General features: G+C 41.3%; 1 protein-coding gene and 1 pseudogene across 1 annotated transcript in view; both read left to right on the top strand.

Annotated features, from left to right (window-relative positions):
* Positions 1–20052, top strand: part of LOC110307476 (uncharacterized) — a 34862-nt gene that overhangs the window by 3798 nt on the left and 11012 nt on the right. Inside the window, exons 2-5 of the mRNA XM_021179706.3 lie at positions 13591–13712; positions 15452–15590; positions 17277–17398; positions 19562–19672. Coding sequence (XP_021035365.1) covers positions 13591–13712; positions 15452–15590; positions 17277–17398; positions 19562–19672 — 494 coding nt within the window. The remainder of the gene's footprint in view (positions 1–13590; positions 13713–15451; positions 15591–17276; positions 17399–19561; positions 19673–20052) is intronic.
* Positions 9873–10596, top strand: LOC110307260 (mitochondrial import receptor subunit TOM20 homolog pseudogene; annotated as a pseudogene).

Below are 20052 nucleotides of genomic sequence, written 5' to 3'. Positions count from 1 at the left end.
CTTCCTGGCTGCTGGGATTTCAGGCCTTCTTCACCTGCTTAGTTTATGCAGGGCTGAGGGTAGAACTCAGAACTTCATGCATGCTATGGCAAACAGTCTACCAGCACAATTGCTTCTGGACCATTTTCCGGCAAAAGTGTCATGATTTCATTTTTCTTTATGGTTAAATAGAATTCTATTGCATGTATGTGCCACATTTTCTTTACCTATTGATCTGTTGGTAAGACATCTATATTGACTCCATTTCATAGGTGTTGTGTGTTTTAGTTAGGAAATGTGGCATGTTTGTTTGGTACATTGTGTTCTAATTCATTTGCATGGTTTCTAAAATTAGTTCATTATATAACTTAGGTGCAACATGCTTTTTGTTAAATATATCTATTTCTTTTTCTTTGGAGCTATCTCCAGTTCAAGGCTAACATGGGCTATATAATGGAACCTCATTTTTAAAACCTGAAACAAAATACTCCTTCAAGCTAAGTGATCTAGTTTCTTAAAATATTCACGTTAATAAACAGAGCTGGGGCTGGTGAGATGGCTCAGTGGGTAAGAGCACCCGACTGCTCTTCCGAAGGTCCAGAGTTCAAATCCCAGCAACCACATGGTGGCTCACAACCATCCGTACCATCTATAATAGGCTCTGATGCCCTCTTCTGGGGTAATTGAAGAAAGTGGCAGTGTACTCATATAAAATAAATAAACAGAGCTGGATGTGGTGGTGAATGTCTTTAATTCTAATACTCGGGAGGCAGAGGCAGGTGGATCTCTGTAAATTCAAGGCCAGCCTGGTCTACAGAGTGAGTTCCAGGATAATCAGAACTACACATAGAAACCCTGTCTCAAAAAATCAAAACCAACCAACCAACCAAAAACTGTTCTTCAGAAACTCAAGTTGTTTTCTAAGCTACACAAACTTCCAGAGTAGAAGGGTGGGGTGGGGTGATGGAGAGGTGGCCTGGTGCTTGGGATCACTGGCGGCGGCGGCTGCTGCTGCTGCTCTTGCAGAGGACTTACAGAGGATCTGAGTTTGCTTCTCAGCACTCAGCCCAGGAGGCTCACAACTGCCTGCACCTCTATCACCAAAAGGTTCAACACCCTTTTCTAAGCCCTGCAACACTGGCACACCAGGCATTCACTTACACAGACACATAAATAAAAATAAATCTTTAAAAAGCTATTATTGTAGGTTTATAAAATATGTGATGTTCTATTATTATTATTGTTGCTATTGTTCTTTTATGTGTTTGGGGGCTTTGCCTGCATATATGTCTCTAGCACCACATATGTACCTGATGTCTGAGGAGACCAAGAGGGTTACACGTGGTTATAAGGCACAATGTGGGTGCTAGGAATTGATCCTGGGTCCTCTGGAAGAGCAGCCAGTGCTCTGAACCACAGCCTAGTCGTAGAGTTTTGTTTTGTTTTTAGATTTATTTGCTCTATGTTTGGTATTTTGCTTGAATTTATGTGTGTGTACCATGTATATGCCTAGTGCCTGCAAGGGTCAGTAGAGGGTTTGGCTCCCAGGAACTGGAGTGACAGATGGTGTGAGCCACCATGCGGGTACTGGGAATGAGTCCAGATCCTCTTCACGTGCTCTGCCACTGAGCCATCTCTCCAGCCCATAAATTGTGCTTTTAATTTCTGTTTCTACATATAAAGGTCGATTGTTCTCTGTTGTTTTATTTATTTATTTTATTATTAATAATAATAATATTTTATTATATGTAAGTACACTGTAGCTGTACTCAGATACTCCAGAAGAGGGCATCAGATTTCGTTATGGATGGTTGTGAGCCACCATGTGGTTGCTGGGATTTGAACTCTGCACCTTCGGAAGAGCAGTCGGTGCTCTTAACCACTGAGCCATCTCACCAACCCCGTTATTTATTGATTAAGATGACCTTGTTGAGATGACTGGTGTTAGAAATTTTCCTGTTGACCTCAGAACTTTCTACATGGATAACCATGCCATGGATAAGCATGATTTCTTATTTTAGTGTTTTTATTTTTTTTGAAAATTTTGTTCAATATATTTTGATCATGTTTTTCTCCCTTTCACCAACTCCTCCCAGACCCTTTAACCCCACTTCATATTCTTTCTTTCTGTTAGAGAAAAACAAAACTCAAAACCAAACAAAAAATACGGAGTGCTTCATGAATTTTCATGTCATCCTCTGTGAAGCCATGGGCATGTGTGTTCTTCTTTTTTTCCTTTTTCCCAAACTGCATGAAAGTGTCATTTCTTCTATGTATGCTAGCTAGTACTGCTTCCTTTACTACACTGAGTAAAAATACTAAGAGTGGGCATCCTTCCCTCGTCCTCAGTCTTCCATCGTTAAATAGAATGGTAGTTGGAGGTTTCTCTGGAGGAACCTGGCTGCTCCTTTCTTATCTGTTTACTCAGTCCTTTCTACAATGGCTGATGACACTTCCAGATCCTCCTGTGTTGCTAAGCTGCCTTTCACTGATGAGAGAAGGCAAAAGCAGCCTGCCATTTTTTCTGCTACAGGACAGAAGGTCAGGTAATGCCGTGCATTGAGGGCCTGAGACAGCGACTCCAGCACTGCTAGCTGAGCCACACTGCCGTGTGCAGAGGGGGCAGAGCTCTCTAGTGGTCAATTCTCTTCTGTTTTCTCTGTCTTTGGCCACAAACAAGCTTTTCTAAAGTTTGTGCTTTTGCTCTGCTTTCTGTGTATGCTTAATAGTGGTTCTGGTTTGCAGACCTCGAGTACCCTGGATAGTCTATAGTTAAGATTTTAAAACAGCTTACTAACATGTACTTCCTCAGATTCTGTGGTAACTAGACTTTCTTTCCAGTTTTCTGAGCTCTTTTGTGATGTCTGTTGGGTTGTTTATCGAGCATTTAGTTGTATTTAGAAGAGAGCAAGGGAAAGCGCTCATCTTGTCTGGGACCAGAAGTCTCTTTAATGATGGGGCTGCATAATAAGTATCATACAACCTAGTACTTACTTGTGCTCTATGTGCATTCAAGGTAGAGACTTGGAAGACCAGGAGGGGATAATATAGGTCATACAGTCAAAAGGAGCTGTGTGTTAGGAAGAACATGGCAAACGACTGAGGTGCATCTAGAGCAAAAATATTAGGGAATAGTGAAAGTAGAAAATGAGAGGTTCAGCCGGGCGTGGTGGCGCACGCCTTTAATCCCAGCACTCGGGAGGCAGAGGCAGGTGGATTTCTGAGTTCGAGGCCAGCCTGGTCTACAGAGTGAGTTCCAGGACAGCCAGGGCAATACAGAGAAACCCTGTCTCGAAAAAAAAAAAAAAAAAAAGAAAAGAAAAAGAAAATGAGAGGTTCAACTCACACCTCTTAGAATGACTGTTATAAAAAATGACATGGTGGCAAAATGTGAAGGAAAAGCTATTGTTGTTTATTGTTGATAGATCATTTTAGAAAGTGGCATGGGGGAGCCCTCAAAACACTAAAAATAGAATTAGCATAGTTACCAACTCCAGTTATGCACGTGTGTGTGGGGGTATATCTGTGTATATATCTCCAAATGTATTAAAATTGGTATACCGAACCTGTGTATACCCCTGCTTATTACAGCATTCAGTGTCTACAACATGCAGACAGTCGCTATCAACCAATGAATAGAATTTTAAGACATTTTATATATACACAATAGAGTATTACTCAGCCTCTGTTAGTTGTGTGCATGCTTGCTCGCTCGCTCACTTGCTTTAGTAGTGGCATTGACCTAGAGTCTCCCACATGCTAAGCCCACTAGACTAAACCTTAGCCTTTAAAAAGAAGAAAATTCTATTACTGGAAACAACTTAGATAAATGTAGAGAGTATTGTGTTATGTGAAATAAGCCAGGCACAGAAAGACAGATCCTGGATTATCACACTGTGGTAGTTTCTTTTCTTATCTCTATGGCCCAGATAACCTCACTAGAGGTAACTTAACTAGTTACTTACATCTGCACAACCAACCAGGAAGCCTAGACCATATGCTGAACCCAGGGTCTTTATCCCTCTAGTCCTTCCCTACAGTCCTCTCTTCGCCAGCTAGGTTCTTTGTCCACAGAGTTCCGCAGCATCCCCAAACAGCGCTACTAACTGAAGCTCAGGGGCTCAAACACATCCAAAGGCTAGCACTCGCGTGCTGAGTAGGAAATTGCCAGACTTGGAGAAATGTAGGACAGGAGTCACTACATGCAGGAGAGGGAATGCGGTGAAGAGGGGAGATAGTGATTGTTGGATACAAAATTGGGGGAGGAGCAGGGGTTTCAAGACAAGGTTTCCCCGTGTAGCCTTGGCTAGAACATGCTCTGTAGACCAGGCTGGCCTTGAATTCACAGAGATTGCCTGCCTCTGGCTGCTGAGTGCTGAGATGTAAAGGCGTGGGCCACCATCACCCAGCAAAAAGCAGATTTTTAATAGATATGATTTGGTTCTTCTGTGAACTATACATGTATCCCAGAAAAATATAAAATTATTATTTGTTAATTTAAGATTAAATTGAAAAAAATTAGGACAGTTAGACTCTGGTGTCAAGGGCTTTAAGAGTGAACAGTAAAGTCTGATACATTGAGAAATAGGAAACCATCTAAAACTTGTAGGGAAGGGGAGTGGAAGTGAGATTAAAGAAGGAGATGGGTTTATAACCATCAGGAGGGAGTATGTTACACTACGGAACTTGTGAGAAGTTAACGGGTGCCATGTGAGGTGGTCACCACTATGAGTCCTTAAAGTGACAAGAAGAGGACAGAACTGGGGCTGCATACTACAGAGGACAAGTAGGATTCTTAAATTCTTACAATTAACATTTGTGTTCACACTCGTGTGCATGCTACATTCGTGTGCACGCTACATTCGTGTGCACGCTACAGCGTGCATGTGAAGCTGGCTTTGTCAATGATTCTCTCCTCCCACCTTTGCTTGGGTGCTGGTAACCAAACTTGCACAGACCTGTGACTGACGCTAGCGCCATTTCCTGCTGGACCATCGGTCTCACCAGCCTCCAAAGTGGGATTTGCTTCTTAGGCTATCAGCCCCCTGAGTGTTTATTTCCCATATGTTTAATTAAATGTGAGCAGAACTTCTAAAGGATTGATGTTGCCCTGTGGAGGAACTCTTCCTTTCTCCTCTCTTCCCGCCTGCTTCTGTATCATTTGAGAAAATCTTAACTGTCCTTAGGCAGTCAATTAACACTTCTTTAATCTTTTTCCAAAAGGTTAAAGTTTCCAAAGAACTGTTACTACACCTCCTGAAATAGCTGTCATACAAGTTAAAAGATGTTCAGTCTAACTAGTAATTGAATAAATGCAAATTAAAACAACCACGTTTGTTTTTCTGTTTATATCCAGTGCTGAGGCAGTTTGATGAAATATATATTCTTTTGCTGTCTTGAGCTAGGATTTTGCTATTTGTTCCAGGCTGTTCTTGAATTTGTGACCATCCTGCCTTAGCCTCCCACCAGTAGGAAGGGAGGGTAGAAAGAGGAATGCTGGAATTAAAGGCAGGTTAGATGCCACCACCCATTCTTACTCCTCTGTCAGAGCAATTTAGTAAAATCATTCAGAAAATTGGAAAGTACATTGCAAAACCCTTCAACATGTTTTAGTACTTGAGTAAGAAAACAGTCAGAGCTGACAGAGTCCTTGCATGCCTTTCTACCACAAAAGTACACACACACAGAGACATACACACATGCGCCAATAAGTTAAATGTAATTTAACATCTTTGTAAAATGGACACCATGGTGCATTTCCTTGAATCCTAGCATTCAGAAGGCAGAGGTGGCCAGATCTCTGTGTGTTCAAGGCCAACCTGTTCCACAGCATAACTTTCAGACCAGCTAGAGCTACATGTTGAGAACCTTTCTCAAAATCATAATTTTTTTGAAGGAAAATGTTTCAACAGCAGATTTTCCCCCCAACAGTTTGATTATATTGCCCCAGGCCAGCCATGAACTCCTGGGTTCAGGAAATCCTCTGGAATAGCTAGAGTCACAGCTGTGTGCCACCAAGCCTAGCTTCAGTAAATTTAGTTTCTTAGTATAAACATCATCTAATATTAAAGTGAATTCAAAGGCCAGAGAGATGACTCAGTGGTTAAAGGACCTGTTGCCACACTCCGCTCTGAGTTCTATCCCTGAGACCCACATGCTAGGAACTCTTGGGCCTCCACACGTTGTCCTCTGACATCCACGGGCACAGTGTGGCTTGTGCACATGAAGTAGATAAGTATGTAATAAATGTTTTAAAAAGTGATTTCCATTTTTACATACTTCCATAGTATATCAGTTGCCTTTCTGATATTTTTATAGCCATTATTAGGGAAAAATGATTTATTAGCTAATCTTCTCTAAGTTACATCTCAAATCATTATAGATAATAAAATTAATTTTACCTATCTTAGCTAAAATTTCCTTTTGAAGTCTGAAAGTTTCTAATAATTGTGAATCTGGGACAAATGAATAAAGAAAGCCCTTGGAACAGAAAAAGAACATTTGGAAAAGCACATATATGAAACTATAGCTTATCAAAATGGTCAAATTGTGCATGTTTTCATTTCGTTTTTTTAAGATTTATTTATTTTATGTATGTGACTACACTGTAGCTGTAAAGATGGTTGTGAGCCTTCATGTGGTTGCTGGGAATTAAATTTTTTTTTTAGGACCTCTGCTCCCTCTGCACAACCCCACTCACTCAGGTCAACTTGGCTCACTCAGTCCCTGCTTGCTCTGACCCAAAGATTTATTTATTATTAAACATAAGTATGCTGTAGCTGAGCACCAGAAGAGGGAGTCAGATTTCATTACGGATGGTTGTGAGCCACCATGTGGTTGCTGGGACCTTCAGAAGTCCTTAGTCTCTTACCCACTGAGTCATCTCGCCAGACCATGTTTTCATTTCAATCATGAAATTAGTAAATTTTTAAATTACTTTGAGATATGTGAAGGAGTTCAGGCACTGGTAGAAGCTCAAGGTTTAGAGCTGGAGTGATACAAGGTTTGGGGTGAGGGAACTGAACTTGGATCCATATAAGAACTTTCTGTGCTCTTAGCCACTGAGTCATCTTTCAGTCCCTGATAATGCTTTTAAAATGTAATTTTCGAAAATGAACTTAAGGCCGGGCGTGGTGGTGCACACTTTTAATCCCAGCACTCGGGAGGCAGAGGCAGGCGAATTTCTGAGTTCAAGGCCAGCCTGGTCTACAGAGTGAGTTCCAGGACAGCCAGGGCTACACAGAGAAACCCTGTCTCGAAAAACCAAAGGGAAAAAAAAAAAACCAAACCAATGAACTTAATAAACATCACTGATCCTCAAATGTAAATAACTTCTTGAATGATGGTTATGCCTGATTACAATTCTGACAATATTTTTATTATAATTATTAATATGTGTGTATGTCTGAATATGTGTGGGCATGTATGTAGAGATCAAAATATAACCTGTAGGAGTCAAACTGGGGATCAAACCCAGGTCATTGGGCTTACACCAGGTTCCTTTCCTCACTGCACCAACCTTCCAGCCCCCTAAGGCAGTGTTCTAAATATTCCATTTATGTTCTCATTTAACTCCCAAACACTTTTGATGTGGCATGGTTATTTTCACTTTATAGATAAGGGCAACTGAGGCTCAGAAAGGAGTAACTCAGCCAAATAATAAGTTGGTAGCACAGGATTCAGATTCAAGCAGTCTAGTCAAAATCCACTCTTCAGTCTCTGTTCAGATCCTCTAGAGATAGCATTCCAGAGAGCAGAGGTGAAGCCAGATGAGAAAAAGGTTGACTGTTTAATATGTAAGATCCCACTAGAAACAGCACAAAGCAGTCTGCAGTTACTGGAGACATCCCTTCTACCTGGGATGCAGTCAAGTCAGAGCTCTCGGAGTTTGTTACTTTTTTTTTTTTTTTTAAATATTTGTACCATGTATAAGGTTCTTAGATGTAAATGACTATATTTGGAAACTTGCACAATCTGGTATCCCTTGGATGCTCATGCAGTAAATATATAGCATTAAAGATAATGATACCATTCAAGCTAAAAGAGAAAACCGATTGAGTGTTACAGAGAGGCAGTTTCTAACTTAGCCTCCAAGTTAGAACTAAGACATCCTTCCCTAAATGTGCTCAGCCCTAAGCAGCTGTGTATCCAATATCAGGACACGGTATTCTGTGTATAGTGGTACATGGTATTCTGCCACTTGGTCAAAGAAGTCATAGCATAGCTTCCTAAGATCCTTTGATTTTAGAAGGTAAACTTATATCAAGACATTGTTTTGTTAACACAACTGTAACTAAATTTAAAGAAATTGGGCCTTAGGATGTTTTCACTTAATATAATGAGATTTTTGGGTTTTTTTTAAGAGTCATGGTGTGAGCAACTTAAATTTGAGTCATACAAGTTCTCACAGACTTGTTTTATCTGTAAGAGATTTATCTGTAAGCAGATTCTAGGTATTAATTAACACCTTGGGAAAATGTAATTAGATTTTAGGAATATGGTGGGAAAGGCCATGTTGGGGGGGGGGCAGTGCCACTTAGGACATTCCACCTAAAACAGCAAGTTTGTTAACTCTATTTTGTTTCATTATAAGGTATAGTTGGCCTCCTAGAACTTATGAATCAGTAACTTAGGATATTAGGCTAGATGTATAAGGGAAGAAAGAAAAAGGCCTTCACATATCAGATCAGAGCCAAGTAGTCTATTTCAGTGTTGATTCCCCTTGCTCAAGTTATGCAAGCAGAGAATGTTCCTGTGCAGAGAGACAGACTGACTCTGTGGCAAGGAAGAACACCTTCCTTGTGGGCATTGGCCACAGCTTTCATACCGCTACCGGCTTTCTCTCTATCTAGCATCTGAGATTCAGTTAGGATTCTGTGTCCTAAATGTGATCTAGCTCTCTAGCATTCAGGTTGGTTCTGTAGCAGTGAACTGGCTCTGTATATGAGAGAACTTTGCAAGCTATGAAACATTATCTCATTTGTAGTTATTTATAACATGAAAATGTCATTCTAAACAAATATAAAGTATCCTGTTTATGGAGGAAGCCTTGTAGGGCAGTGGTGGCCCACGACTTTAATCCCAGTGTTTGGGAGACAGAGGCAGGTGGATCTCTGTGACTTCAAGCCCAGCCTACTCTACAGAGTGAGTTCCAGGACAGCCAGGACTACACAAGAGAAACCTGGTCTCAAAAAAACAAAAAGAAGAGAGCCAGGCTTGATGGTCTTACACCCTTGATCCCAGCAGAGGCAGAGGCAGAGAGTTATGAGTTTGAGTCCAGGTCTACATAGTTTGAAGCAAGCCAAGAGTACATAGACATACTTTGTCTCAAAAAAAGGAGGAAGCCAGAGGCCACCAAGGTAACTTGGCGGGTAATCTGAACCTGAGTTTGCTCCCAGAATCCCACATAGAGCAAGAAGAACCAACTCCTCAAAACTGTCCTCAGACCACTGCACACAAAATAAGTATTTCCAAAAAATGTTCTTCAAAAAAGGAAACCAGGTGTGGGGGTATTGTACATCTGTAATCCTATCATTTGAAAGGTTGGGGCAGCAGAAACAAGAGTTCAAGGCCCAGTTTGGGCAAATTGAAACCATGACAAGAAAGAAAGAAAGAAAGAAAGAAAGAAAGAAAGAAAGAAAGAAAGAAAGAAAGAAAGAAAGAGAGAGAAAGAAAAAGAAACTGGACATGGTAGTGCCTGTCTTTAATCCTAGCACTCAGAAGGCAGAGGCAGGTGGATCTCTGCGTGACAGAGGACAGCCTGATCTACGGGGTAAGACCTGACTTTAAAAAGAGAGAGAGAGAGAGAGAGAGAAAGGAGATAATTGCTTTTCCGTCTGGACCAGAGACAGGTGGCTGCAAGTGGCTGGTGTTCTCCGATCGGTCGGAGCTAACCACCACTGCCGGGCGGGCTGCCGCAGCCCGGCGTACGCCCCAGTCGAGCGAAGAAGGTGGGTCGGAACAGCGCCATCGCCGCGGGCATGTGCGGCGCCCTCTTCATTGGGTACTGCATCTACTTCGACCGCAAAAGGCAGAGTGACTCCAACTTCAACAGGTTTGGAGAACGAAGAAAGAAACAGAAGCTTGCTAAGGAGAGAGCTGGGCTTTCCAAGTTATCTGATTTAAAAGATGCTGAAGCAGTTCAGAAATTCTTCCTTGAAGAGATCCAGCGTGGTGAAGGGTTACTAGCACAAGGTGACTATGAGAAGACCACCTGACAAATGCCACTGCTGTGTGTGGACAGCCTCCGCAGCTGCTGCCAGTGTTACAGCAGACTCTTCCACCACCAGTGTTCCAGATGCTCCTGACCAAACTTCCGACCACTAGTCAAGAGAACTGTAAGTGCTCAGAGCTTGGCTGAAGATGATGTGGAATGAGCCAGATACCAACAAGATACAATCTCAGTAAAATAATTTAACAGTTAGCTTGGAAGCTGGTCAGCTCTGGAGGAATAAGGGCAAATTGTGCTGTCATGAACTGTCCCACACTGACATCTACCAAAGCGAATATGAACTTTGGTAGATCCATTGTCTTTTCTATTTATTTTTCCAGTGAAAAGTATTTTGATAGAGCTTTTCATTTTATAAATACACCGAGTTAACCAAAGGGGGGAGGAAAAAAAAGGAGATAATTGTGTGCTATTGCATAATAAGATGACTCTAGATAATGACATAAAAGATTTTGAATATTTTCACCATAAAGAAATGTCAAATGTATAAGAGATATTTCTGACCTGATTTAGATATTTAATAATGTAAATATGCATCAGAACATCTCATTACCTTTCATATCATACAGTTTTATTTATACATTAATTTTATCATTTTTACAAAATGGTCATAGTGCTGTGGAGATTACTCGTGGGTGAAGTGCTTGCTATGCACACATGACACCAGAGTTTGGATCAGCAGCACCCACTAAGAGGCTGGGCATGGCAGCCAGTGCCTGTAATCCCAGTACTGGGGAAGAGGAGAGCAGAGGCCTGGGACTTACTGTCAGCTAGTCTAACTGAACTGACAAGCTCCAGATTCAGTGAGAGAGCATCAAAACTTAGGATGGAGAGTGATTGATAAGACACTCAACATGGACACCTGGTCTCCACCGCGGGTGCATACGTATAACAACATGTACATAGAACATATACAAATAACAACAGTTTTGGAGGATGCAGAAATGGTAGAAATGGGATGATATTCCCTTCAAGATGTCATTGATTTGTTTCTAGAACTATTGATCTTTCTCTCTCTTCCTGTTGTAATGCTAGAGATCAAAAATAGGGCTTTGCATTCTCTAAGCTATGTTCAGCCACTCAGCTTTGCCATTAGTCCACATGCACAGCAACTTCTCTTCTTTTCTCCTTTTCTTCTCTCTTCTCTTCTTTCTTTCTTTTTCTTTTTATTTTTCTTTTTTATTTTAGAGATGGTTTCACTGTGTAGTCTAGGCTGACTTCAAGCACAGCATCTTCTAGCCTCAGCCTTCCTGAGAACCAAGATCACAGGAATGTGAACCACAATGTCTGGCTTCATATCTCCTTTTAACAGTAAGGAAGACAATATCCTGTGTTCCTTATGCCCTGGCAAGGACCCACAGTGGTAATAGTCTTTGCAGAGAAAGGTAAACTACTTTGTTTTCCAACCTACCATTTTATTCATAGTCTTCCCCAGTCTACATTTGGCATCCTAGAGAGAAGCTCACTCTAAGAGTGCTTCATTTCCAGATACGTTATATTCTATTTTAGATTGTTTATGAGCTACTTACAAATAATATAGTTTAACCCATAGAAAGTGGAAACTACAGAAAGATGAATCCCATTTTGTACCCTTACCTAGATTGGCCCACTATTAATCTCTTACCATATCTTTGCCATTTTTATTTCTACCCTTCTACCAGACCAAGTGTTAGAGCATTTTGTTTTGTTTTAAGATTTATTTATTTAATGTAAATAACTGCACTGCTGCTGTCTTCAGACACACCAGAAGAGGACATCGGATCTTGTTACAGATGGTTGTAAGTCACCATGTGGTTGCTGGGGATTGAACTGAGAACCTTTGGAAGAACAGTCTGTCCTCTTAACGACTGAGCCATCTCTCCATTCTCAAATAGTACATCTTAAAAGGCTATGACCAGGGCTAGAGAGATGGCTCAGTGATTAAGAGCACTGACTGTTCTTCTAGAGTCCTGAGTTCAATTCCCAGCAACTACATGGTGGCTCACATCATCTTTAATGGGATTGGATGCCCTCTTCTGGTGTGTCTGAAGACAGCTACAGTGTACTCATATATATGAAATACATAAATAAATAAATCTTTTTTTAAAAATAATAAAATGTACTATTTATTGCCTGGAGAGGTGGCTCAGTCCCCAAGAACCACATGTTGTTGGCTCACAACCAAACTTCAATTCCAAGGGATTTGATGTCTTCTGACTGACTTAGAGACACACATGGGGCACACACACATACATACATGCAAAACACTCATACACATATAATTAATTAATATTTTTTCAAAAATAATTTTAAAGAAATATGCTATCTTAGCCAGGCGTTGTAGTACATATCTGTAATTACAATACTCCAGGAGGCTGAAGTAGGAGGATTGCTTTGAGTTCAAGGCCCATCTGGATCTCAGAGTAGACTTTATGTCTAAACAAATAATATGCATGTATATTAATTCTTCATCTTTTGCTATAGTGAATCAGAGTCACATGATTTCAAGTAGATTATCTAGTTGGTGACAATATTACTCTTGTTTATTTGGTTTATGTTTTAAGACTGGGTCTTCTGTAGCCCAGGGCAGCCTCAGAGTCACCATATAGCCAGTAATGATATTAAGGTAGGCTCTTCCTGCCTCTTGGAGTCACAGGTACAAGATAGTACATCTTGTTTATGAATTGCTGAGAACAAACTGGGGCCCAGTACACGTAGGCAAGCACCCCACACCTGGGCCCCAGCATCCCCGGCCCTACCACTTTCACAGCTTGAATGCATTTTATTGGGTCAGGATGTTCAGTTGAGGCTGTCTGTCTTCTGAGTCATCCTTGAACAATAAGAGTCACGCGGTCAAAGATGTATTAGTTTATTATTTATTAGTGAGTTTAATACCCTGGAAGGATGGATAGTACCCTAAAGGAGTACTTACTATAAAGCACTTTACTACTTATGTTCTTGAATCTCTTTGCTTTTATTTGATAAGCAGTTTGGAGAAAGAAAAAAATTAATTTTATTTTTAAATGTATGTTTTTTATATTTAGTGTGTGTGTGCGCACGCAGCTCTATCATACACGTGTAGAGATCAGAGGACAACCTATGGGAGTGATTCCTTCCTACCCTGTGGGTTTCAGGGATTGAACTGAGGTCATCATGATTTTTAAGAAGTGTTTTTACCCATGGAGCCATCTTGACCGCCTGTAAATTGCCCATTTTAAATGGCCCTTGGACTGGTGCTGCCAAGCCAGCGTTTAGAACCCACCGTCTGCGGTCAGTCTAGGAAGGACGGCAAGGATGGGGGGTGTTTCTTCTTCCTTCTTACTCTTGTAAAAATTTATTTATTTTTATTTTATATTTTAACCACTGAGCCATCTCTCCAGTCCCTACTTTTTACTCTCTTTCAGGGGATTTTGATGAATTTACTCACGATAATAATGACATCATGTTGAAAAACATAGCTGATGACCTTCGGGAGTGCTTGCCTGTAGAAGCTGTGCTTTGTTCGGAACATCTGGCCCTTCAGAAAGTATGTTGAACCAATTCATTTCTTTTTGTCCAATTCAAGAAATCTATTTTTCCCCAACCCTTAACTGTAAATTTGACTTTATGCAATTTTTCACTTACTGTTTCTGTCATGTACCCCTTTCTTTGAGGCTTTAACCTTGGCTTCCCTGGCACTATTTACTCAGTGAATGCTTTGCAGAGAATCCTGTTCATCCGCCTATTAAAAAAAAAAATTAAGTGTTAACAGGCTGGCCTTTTCCCTTTATAAGCATCTGAGCCGAGGAATTAAATCCTGTGTTTCAGGTGTGGTTTGTTGTTGTTGTTTGGTTTTTGTTTTGATGGGAGTGCCGTTTGTTTGGTTATTTGGTGGGGTAATCAGGTTTTATGGCTCAGGTCTTGCGCTGCAGAACTGGCTGGCCTCAAAATTGAGGTCTCGGCCAGGGTAACAACCACGCTAGCTGAAAGCCAGAACACTTCAATAGTCTTAGAATAATGCTGGTCTTCAGAATGGATCTCAGAAGAGCAAAATGTAAGCCAGGCAGTGATGGCGCATGCCTTTGATCCCACTACTCAGAAGGCAGAGCCAGGTGGATATTTAAGTTTGAGGCCAGCCTGGTCTATAGAGCAAACTAGTCTGCAGAGCAAATTCCAGGAAAACCAGGGCTACACAGAGAAACCTTGTCTCAGAGGAATAAAGAGCAAAGTAGAAGGTAGTGTTAAAGTTGGGGTTTCAGAGTACAGTTTGGGGTGTTGTTGGTACTGGATTTGTAATACAGTTGGGGTGCTATTAATGTTTGTATCAACACCATGCTGTAATATAATTTGTCAAATAAGGAAAAGCATTTGTTAACAATATAGGCTTTAAAAATACTTTGACGTTTTTCAAAAGGATAATAAAAAGCATTGTAACTCAAGTACATGGGTGGTTAAGGCAAGATTGTTGGGAGGCAGCTACATGTTTTTAGCATATTTTATATGTTAAATATATATTTAATGTATAACACATTATATATCATATATATAACAGGTTTGTTTGTTTGTTTGTTTGTTGAGTCTATATTTCTCTGTGTAGCCCTAGCTTCTCTGGAACTCTCTGTAGACCAGGCTAGCTTTGAACTCAGATCCTTCTGCCTACTGAGTGCTGTGATTGAAGGCATGTGCCACCACTGACTGACTGACTTATTTTTGAGACAGTTTCACTATCGCCTTGGCTGGCCTAGAACTTGCTGTGTAAACCAGGCTACCTTCAAAATCTGCCTGTGTCTGCCTCCCTAGTACTGTGATCAAAGCATGTACCACCATACACAGCCTGTTTTGTTTTTTGATACAGGCTGTAACCCAGGCTGGCCATTGAATTTACTATATTGCTTAAGCTTGCCTCAAATTCAGACACTCCTGCCTCAGTCTTCCAAATGCTGGTATTACAAATGGAAAGTACCATACTTGCAGTTTTAATAATATTTTAGCAATTTGAAAGCTTGACTTTCTGAATAAATATAACTTGCCAGGTATTTTGATGGTAATTGATATGTAAGACTCAGAGTTAGATCTTAGCCATGTTTTGTGTTCTTCCAGATTAAAGACAGAATTATCAGTGTCTCAGTTAAAAAAAGGAGAAGGGGTGCAGTAATCAGGATTGAAGCGACAGCAGTGTCTCTCTGGGCCTGTTGTCAGAGTGTAGCAGAGTGGCCACTGCTGTTTTGCCTTATTTAGCAATAAAAGAACCTTCTGTGAAATCGGTTTCCTTTGATGTCTTTCCAGATAGGACAACAGCCACAGCCCACAGTGCATGTTGATGCATTCCTTTATGATGAAGACTTTATTGATACATTATGTGAGGAAGGAAAAATGAGCAGAAACTACTGTATGGTGTGCGGCTCACACCGAACAGCACCTTTGGGTATGCATCCAAGTCTGCAGAGCCGTTACTTAAGTGGCTTTTATTTTTTTTCCTGTCTTTAATGTGTAAATTTGTAATCAGAATATTGAATATTTTGTAGGATAAAAGCTAACCCCAAGCATAGCCATTACCAAAACTAAAAGAAGGGAAAACACATAGAAATATTTCCTAAGGGACAGCGAGATGGCTCAGTAGACAAAAGGCTTGCTATCAAGTTTGTTTACTGGGACCCACTCTGTAGGAGGAGAGCACCAGCTTCCTCAAGTTCTCTGACTGTCACATGCACATTGAGGCACATACAGCCTGCACTCTCCCTCACACACTCTGAGTAAATAAGTGCTGAATAGGAAGATAGGTGAGATGTAATAGAGTTTTGTTTTTTGTTTTTTGGTTTTTTTTTTTTTTTTTTTTTGGTTTTTCAAGACAGGGTTTCTCTGTGTAGTCCTGGCTGTCCTGGAACTCACTTTGTAGACCAGGCTGGCCTTGAACTCAGAAATCCACCTGCCTCTGCCTCCCAAGTGCTGGGATTAAAGGCATGCGCCACCACGCCTGGCTAGAGTTTTGTTTTTTAAAGTAAAGAAATATCTATGAGGATTAATTTACTCAGTGCCCTACCTAGAAATCTTTTTTCACATCTAGAGATTGTTTAATGAGAGATAGCTCCAATCCAGAGACTAATCAGACTGACTGAGAACAGAGGACATGCCTCCTCCTTCACATGCTCAAGAGAGACTGATACACAGACCACATGCTGACTTCCGGGAGATAGTTTCCCTGCTTAGCAAGCCAGAAGGTGATAAAATAGACGGGCCACTCTGAGAAATGTTTATTTGAGCTTTGTTTTGCCCAAGTGACGCATCTCTAAAGATGACATTCATAGGATGGAAAAAGATGTGGCTGGGAGCTAGAGGAAAAGCTGAACCATGAATAACTGCCACACCATACCGCACACGGCTGGTTTGTAAACATTTATACAACTAGGTTTGACAAGATTAGCCTCTGTCTCCCCAAGTTATAAATGATGATTAGACACCCAGAGCAGCTCAGATAACTAATGAATCTAAGATGGTTGTCACCATGAGTGACTCTGACAAGTACTCAGATGACGAGGGGTCTGTCTAGCTTCAGGATCCCCCAGAGGAATTACTGGTGTGCTGAGGGCTTGTGAGGATGAGGATCCAAGGGAAGGGAGACTTCGGTGGCCTAGCCCCTCCCACCTCTGAGACAAAGGCACACCCCATATCTCTCCCTGGAGGCTGGTCCACCTGCTTCGATTTAGTTTCCATCTTGGGGGTGGGGGAACGCTGTTGTTGTTGTTGCTGTTGTTGTTGTTGTTGTTGTTGTTTGACCAAGATGGCTCCTCTTCCTGACGTTATGTAGAACATGATACTGTGAGTCTTTTGAGTTCCCTCCAGGTCAGAGGAAAGCCAGAGTCAGTCAGCCATGGAAACTAGGGTGGGGTGCAAAACTTAGTTAGACAGGGATAGAAATGACCCCAGCTAGCCAGGTGAGGTGGTGCAGGCCTAATCCCAAAACTCTGAGGTAGAAGTAGGCAGAGCTCTGTGAGATCTAGGCCAGCCAGAGCTACACAGGGAGACCTTGTTTCAAAAAAAGAAAAAAACAAAAACAAAAAAGCCACAAACAAACAAAAAGCATAACTTGATGCTCATTCTCTTCTTTCTCCAGGATTTATTTCGCACTCCTTCTCCCTCATGGAGTTGAAGTTCATTTATCATCATGTACTCCCTGATCTGTCAGGAAAGGTCTTGGTTGACGTTGGCTCCAGACTTGGCACAGTCCTTTATGGGGTAAAGTGCAGCTTGTGGACATACTCAACATGTGGAAAATACTTTCTCCTGCTAGTGACAGCTTTGCCTGCCACCATCCAAGGTGACAGCTTGGCTTTATTATTAAAGTAACAGGATAAGGTTAAAATAGGATCCATTGGCAGGCTCCTAAACTCTGCTTGATGGTAATAATTGGGTTTGGAATTTCAGAGACGGCCCCAGCTGTCCAATTTTTTCTCCTGGTTCATCCCACAACACAAATGACAGCTATAAACGAATAGACCATGTGGCTGACTCTCTCCTTTCCCCTCCCCACTTACTACCCCCTCCCCCTTTTTTGTTGTTTTGTTTTGGAGTGGGGAGGGGGTGTGTTTTTAATATGGCCCAGCTGGCCTCAAAATCGCTATGTAGATGAAGATAACTCTGAAGCCCTTATCCTTCTGCCTCAGCCACAAACTTGAGAATGTCTCCATGCCTGGCTTCTTTTTCTTTGTGCTATATTAAAATAAAACAATACAGTGCGTTTTGATAAGAACTCAAAAAACTAAAAACTTTTAGGCCTAAGAAACTTTTGGGTGGCCATAGCGAGTCCTTTACTAGCGCTGGATATCTGCTTCCTTGTCTTTTAAGTGTACACACTGGGTGATGGTGACATCTAAGAATACATCATGTCCAATTTTCTGTGTCCCAAAACATGCACATTTCTTTTGTTTCTGAAATCTGACATCAATGTGGCTCTTGTTATAAATTCAAGTCATGAGTACTTGACGTTCTTAAATCATTTTGTCAAAAAAATTCAGATATGGTTTCTGGCTGTCATTAGAACTTGCTAAAAACAAACAAAAAAACCAACCCTGGAGGACATAGCAGTAGGGACTCCTGCCCGGAGCAGGGGCTGTCAGGTTTCAGAATTGCTTCTTGCTTTAGGCAAAAACTTACTCTTTAATGCTTGGCTTAAACGTTCTGTGCATAGATGATGCAGTTTGGTGGCTTTTGTTACTAGTGCTCCTGGTGTTTCGGGGGGGGGGGGTTGGGTTTGAGACTTACAGATCACAGGCTGGCCTTGAAGGCATCTCACTCAGCCTTCGGAGAGAGGATTGTAAGTGCACCCGCTTTGCCCACCTTGCCCCATAGCTTTAGTTAAAGAGTATTGTCAATCTTAGTGCTGTAAGGTGAAGGGTAGGAGAGGGAGGCACCATTCTCTGGCATGCCCATGAGCACACAGACCTATGTGTTCATACACACACACACACACACACACACACACACATGAGCACATAGACCTATGTATTCATACACACACACACACACACACAGAGAGAGAGAGAGAGAGAGAGAGAGAAAGAGAGAGAACAAAGAGGGAGGGTAAGGAAAGCAAATAAGAGCCATGCAAAAAATGTAATGTCAAATAACTGATGTCACAGGTATAGTATCAGTGTTGATAATGTGAATATATTGATTTTTTTCCTACAGTAGATCGCTGAATCTATACTAAATTCCTTAATATTGACATATGCACTTTGAAACATGTTAGAAATAAATATTGTAAACATGTGTGCTAAAGCTATAGATTCAACCTTGGTTTTTGCATGTGTTGGTAGGCAGTCATCTGCAGGAGCCAGCCATGGTGGTACATATCTCTAATCTTAGCATCCAGAAGATAAGTCCAGAGCCAACCTGTGCTGCATGAATTCTGTCTCAAACAAACCCTTAAACAGAAGGTTACCTGACAAAATTAGCTGACTTTTTCTTCCAGGTTATCTTTTGTTACTCTGACAGAACCATGGCAGTTTCCAGCAGTTCTCCTTGTTCTTGTTCACTGATTGGGCTGGTTGCCTTCCTTCCAAATGGTGTGTGGCTATGACTGCATTCCTTACGGATTGACTCCTGGACGTAACCTCCCTCCGCAGAGGTTCTGCAGGCTGACGAGATCCACAAAGCTTAGGAATGGGCTCATTTGCATTGTTTCCAAGCTTGCCAAATGCCCAGTTTATCAGGAAACTTTACAAACCAGTCTTTAAAAATATAGCTATGTAATAAAGATTAATAACCTCAATCAAATCCCTGATGGGAGAAGTTCTGAACTCTGAGTTTTAGAACAGTTTGGTTTTTATAGCTCAGGCAGACATCAGCCTATACTTAGAAGCTGACTATTTTGTGACAGGCCGTGTCTTCCCATTTCAGGGTTACCTTTACAGCTCAGCAGTGCAACTCTGTGGGGTAGAGCTGAATGGAGAATTTTGCCAGTTGCAGGAAATGATCATAAAGAAATACCAGTTCGGTGACAGAATAAAGGTACCTTTACCATATTTTTTATTACTTCTATGACTCTTTCCTAACTGCTTCTGTATTCTCACAGCTACTGTGTGGGAATGCACTGAGTTGACCGGCTCTCTTACTAGAGAGTGTTTCCTCTGTTTTCCTCCTTTTCTTTCTTCCGTTTGGGTAATGGAACTGTCAATAACTCTCCGAGGCTGGCTGCCAGTGTATTTTATTAAACTGGAAATTGAAGGGCTTGCAGCACTCGTGGTTGCTTATCTTGTCACTAGGAGCTGCTGTAAATGTCACAGGATAGTGGTCATTAGGGAAAGATGCTTCTCTTAGGCTAGAACAGGGTTCCCCTTTCTCCTGTAAAAGAAAAGTAACAACATAAAAGATTTGGGGGTTTTGGTTTT

Source organism: Mus caroli, unplaced genomic scaffold (assembly GCF_978045245.1).
Source record: "Mus caroli unplaced genomic scaffold, Mus_caroli_1 scaffold_14, whole genome shotgun sequence".
NCBI classification, from domain to species: Eukaryota; Metazoa; Chordata; class Mammalia; order Rodentia; family Muridae; genus Mus; species Mus caroli.
Note: the sequence above shows the minus strand (reverse complement) of the source record. Positions and strands in the feature narration are given on the sequence as shown.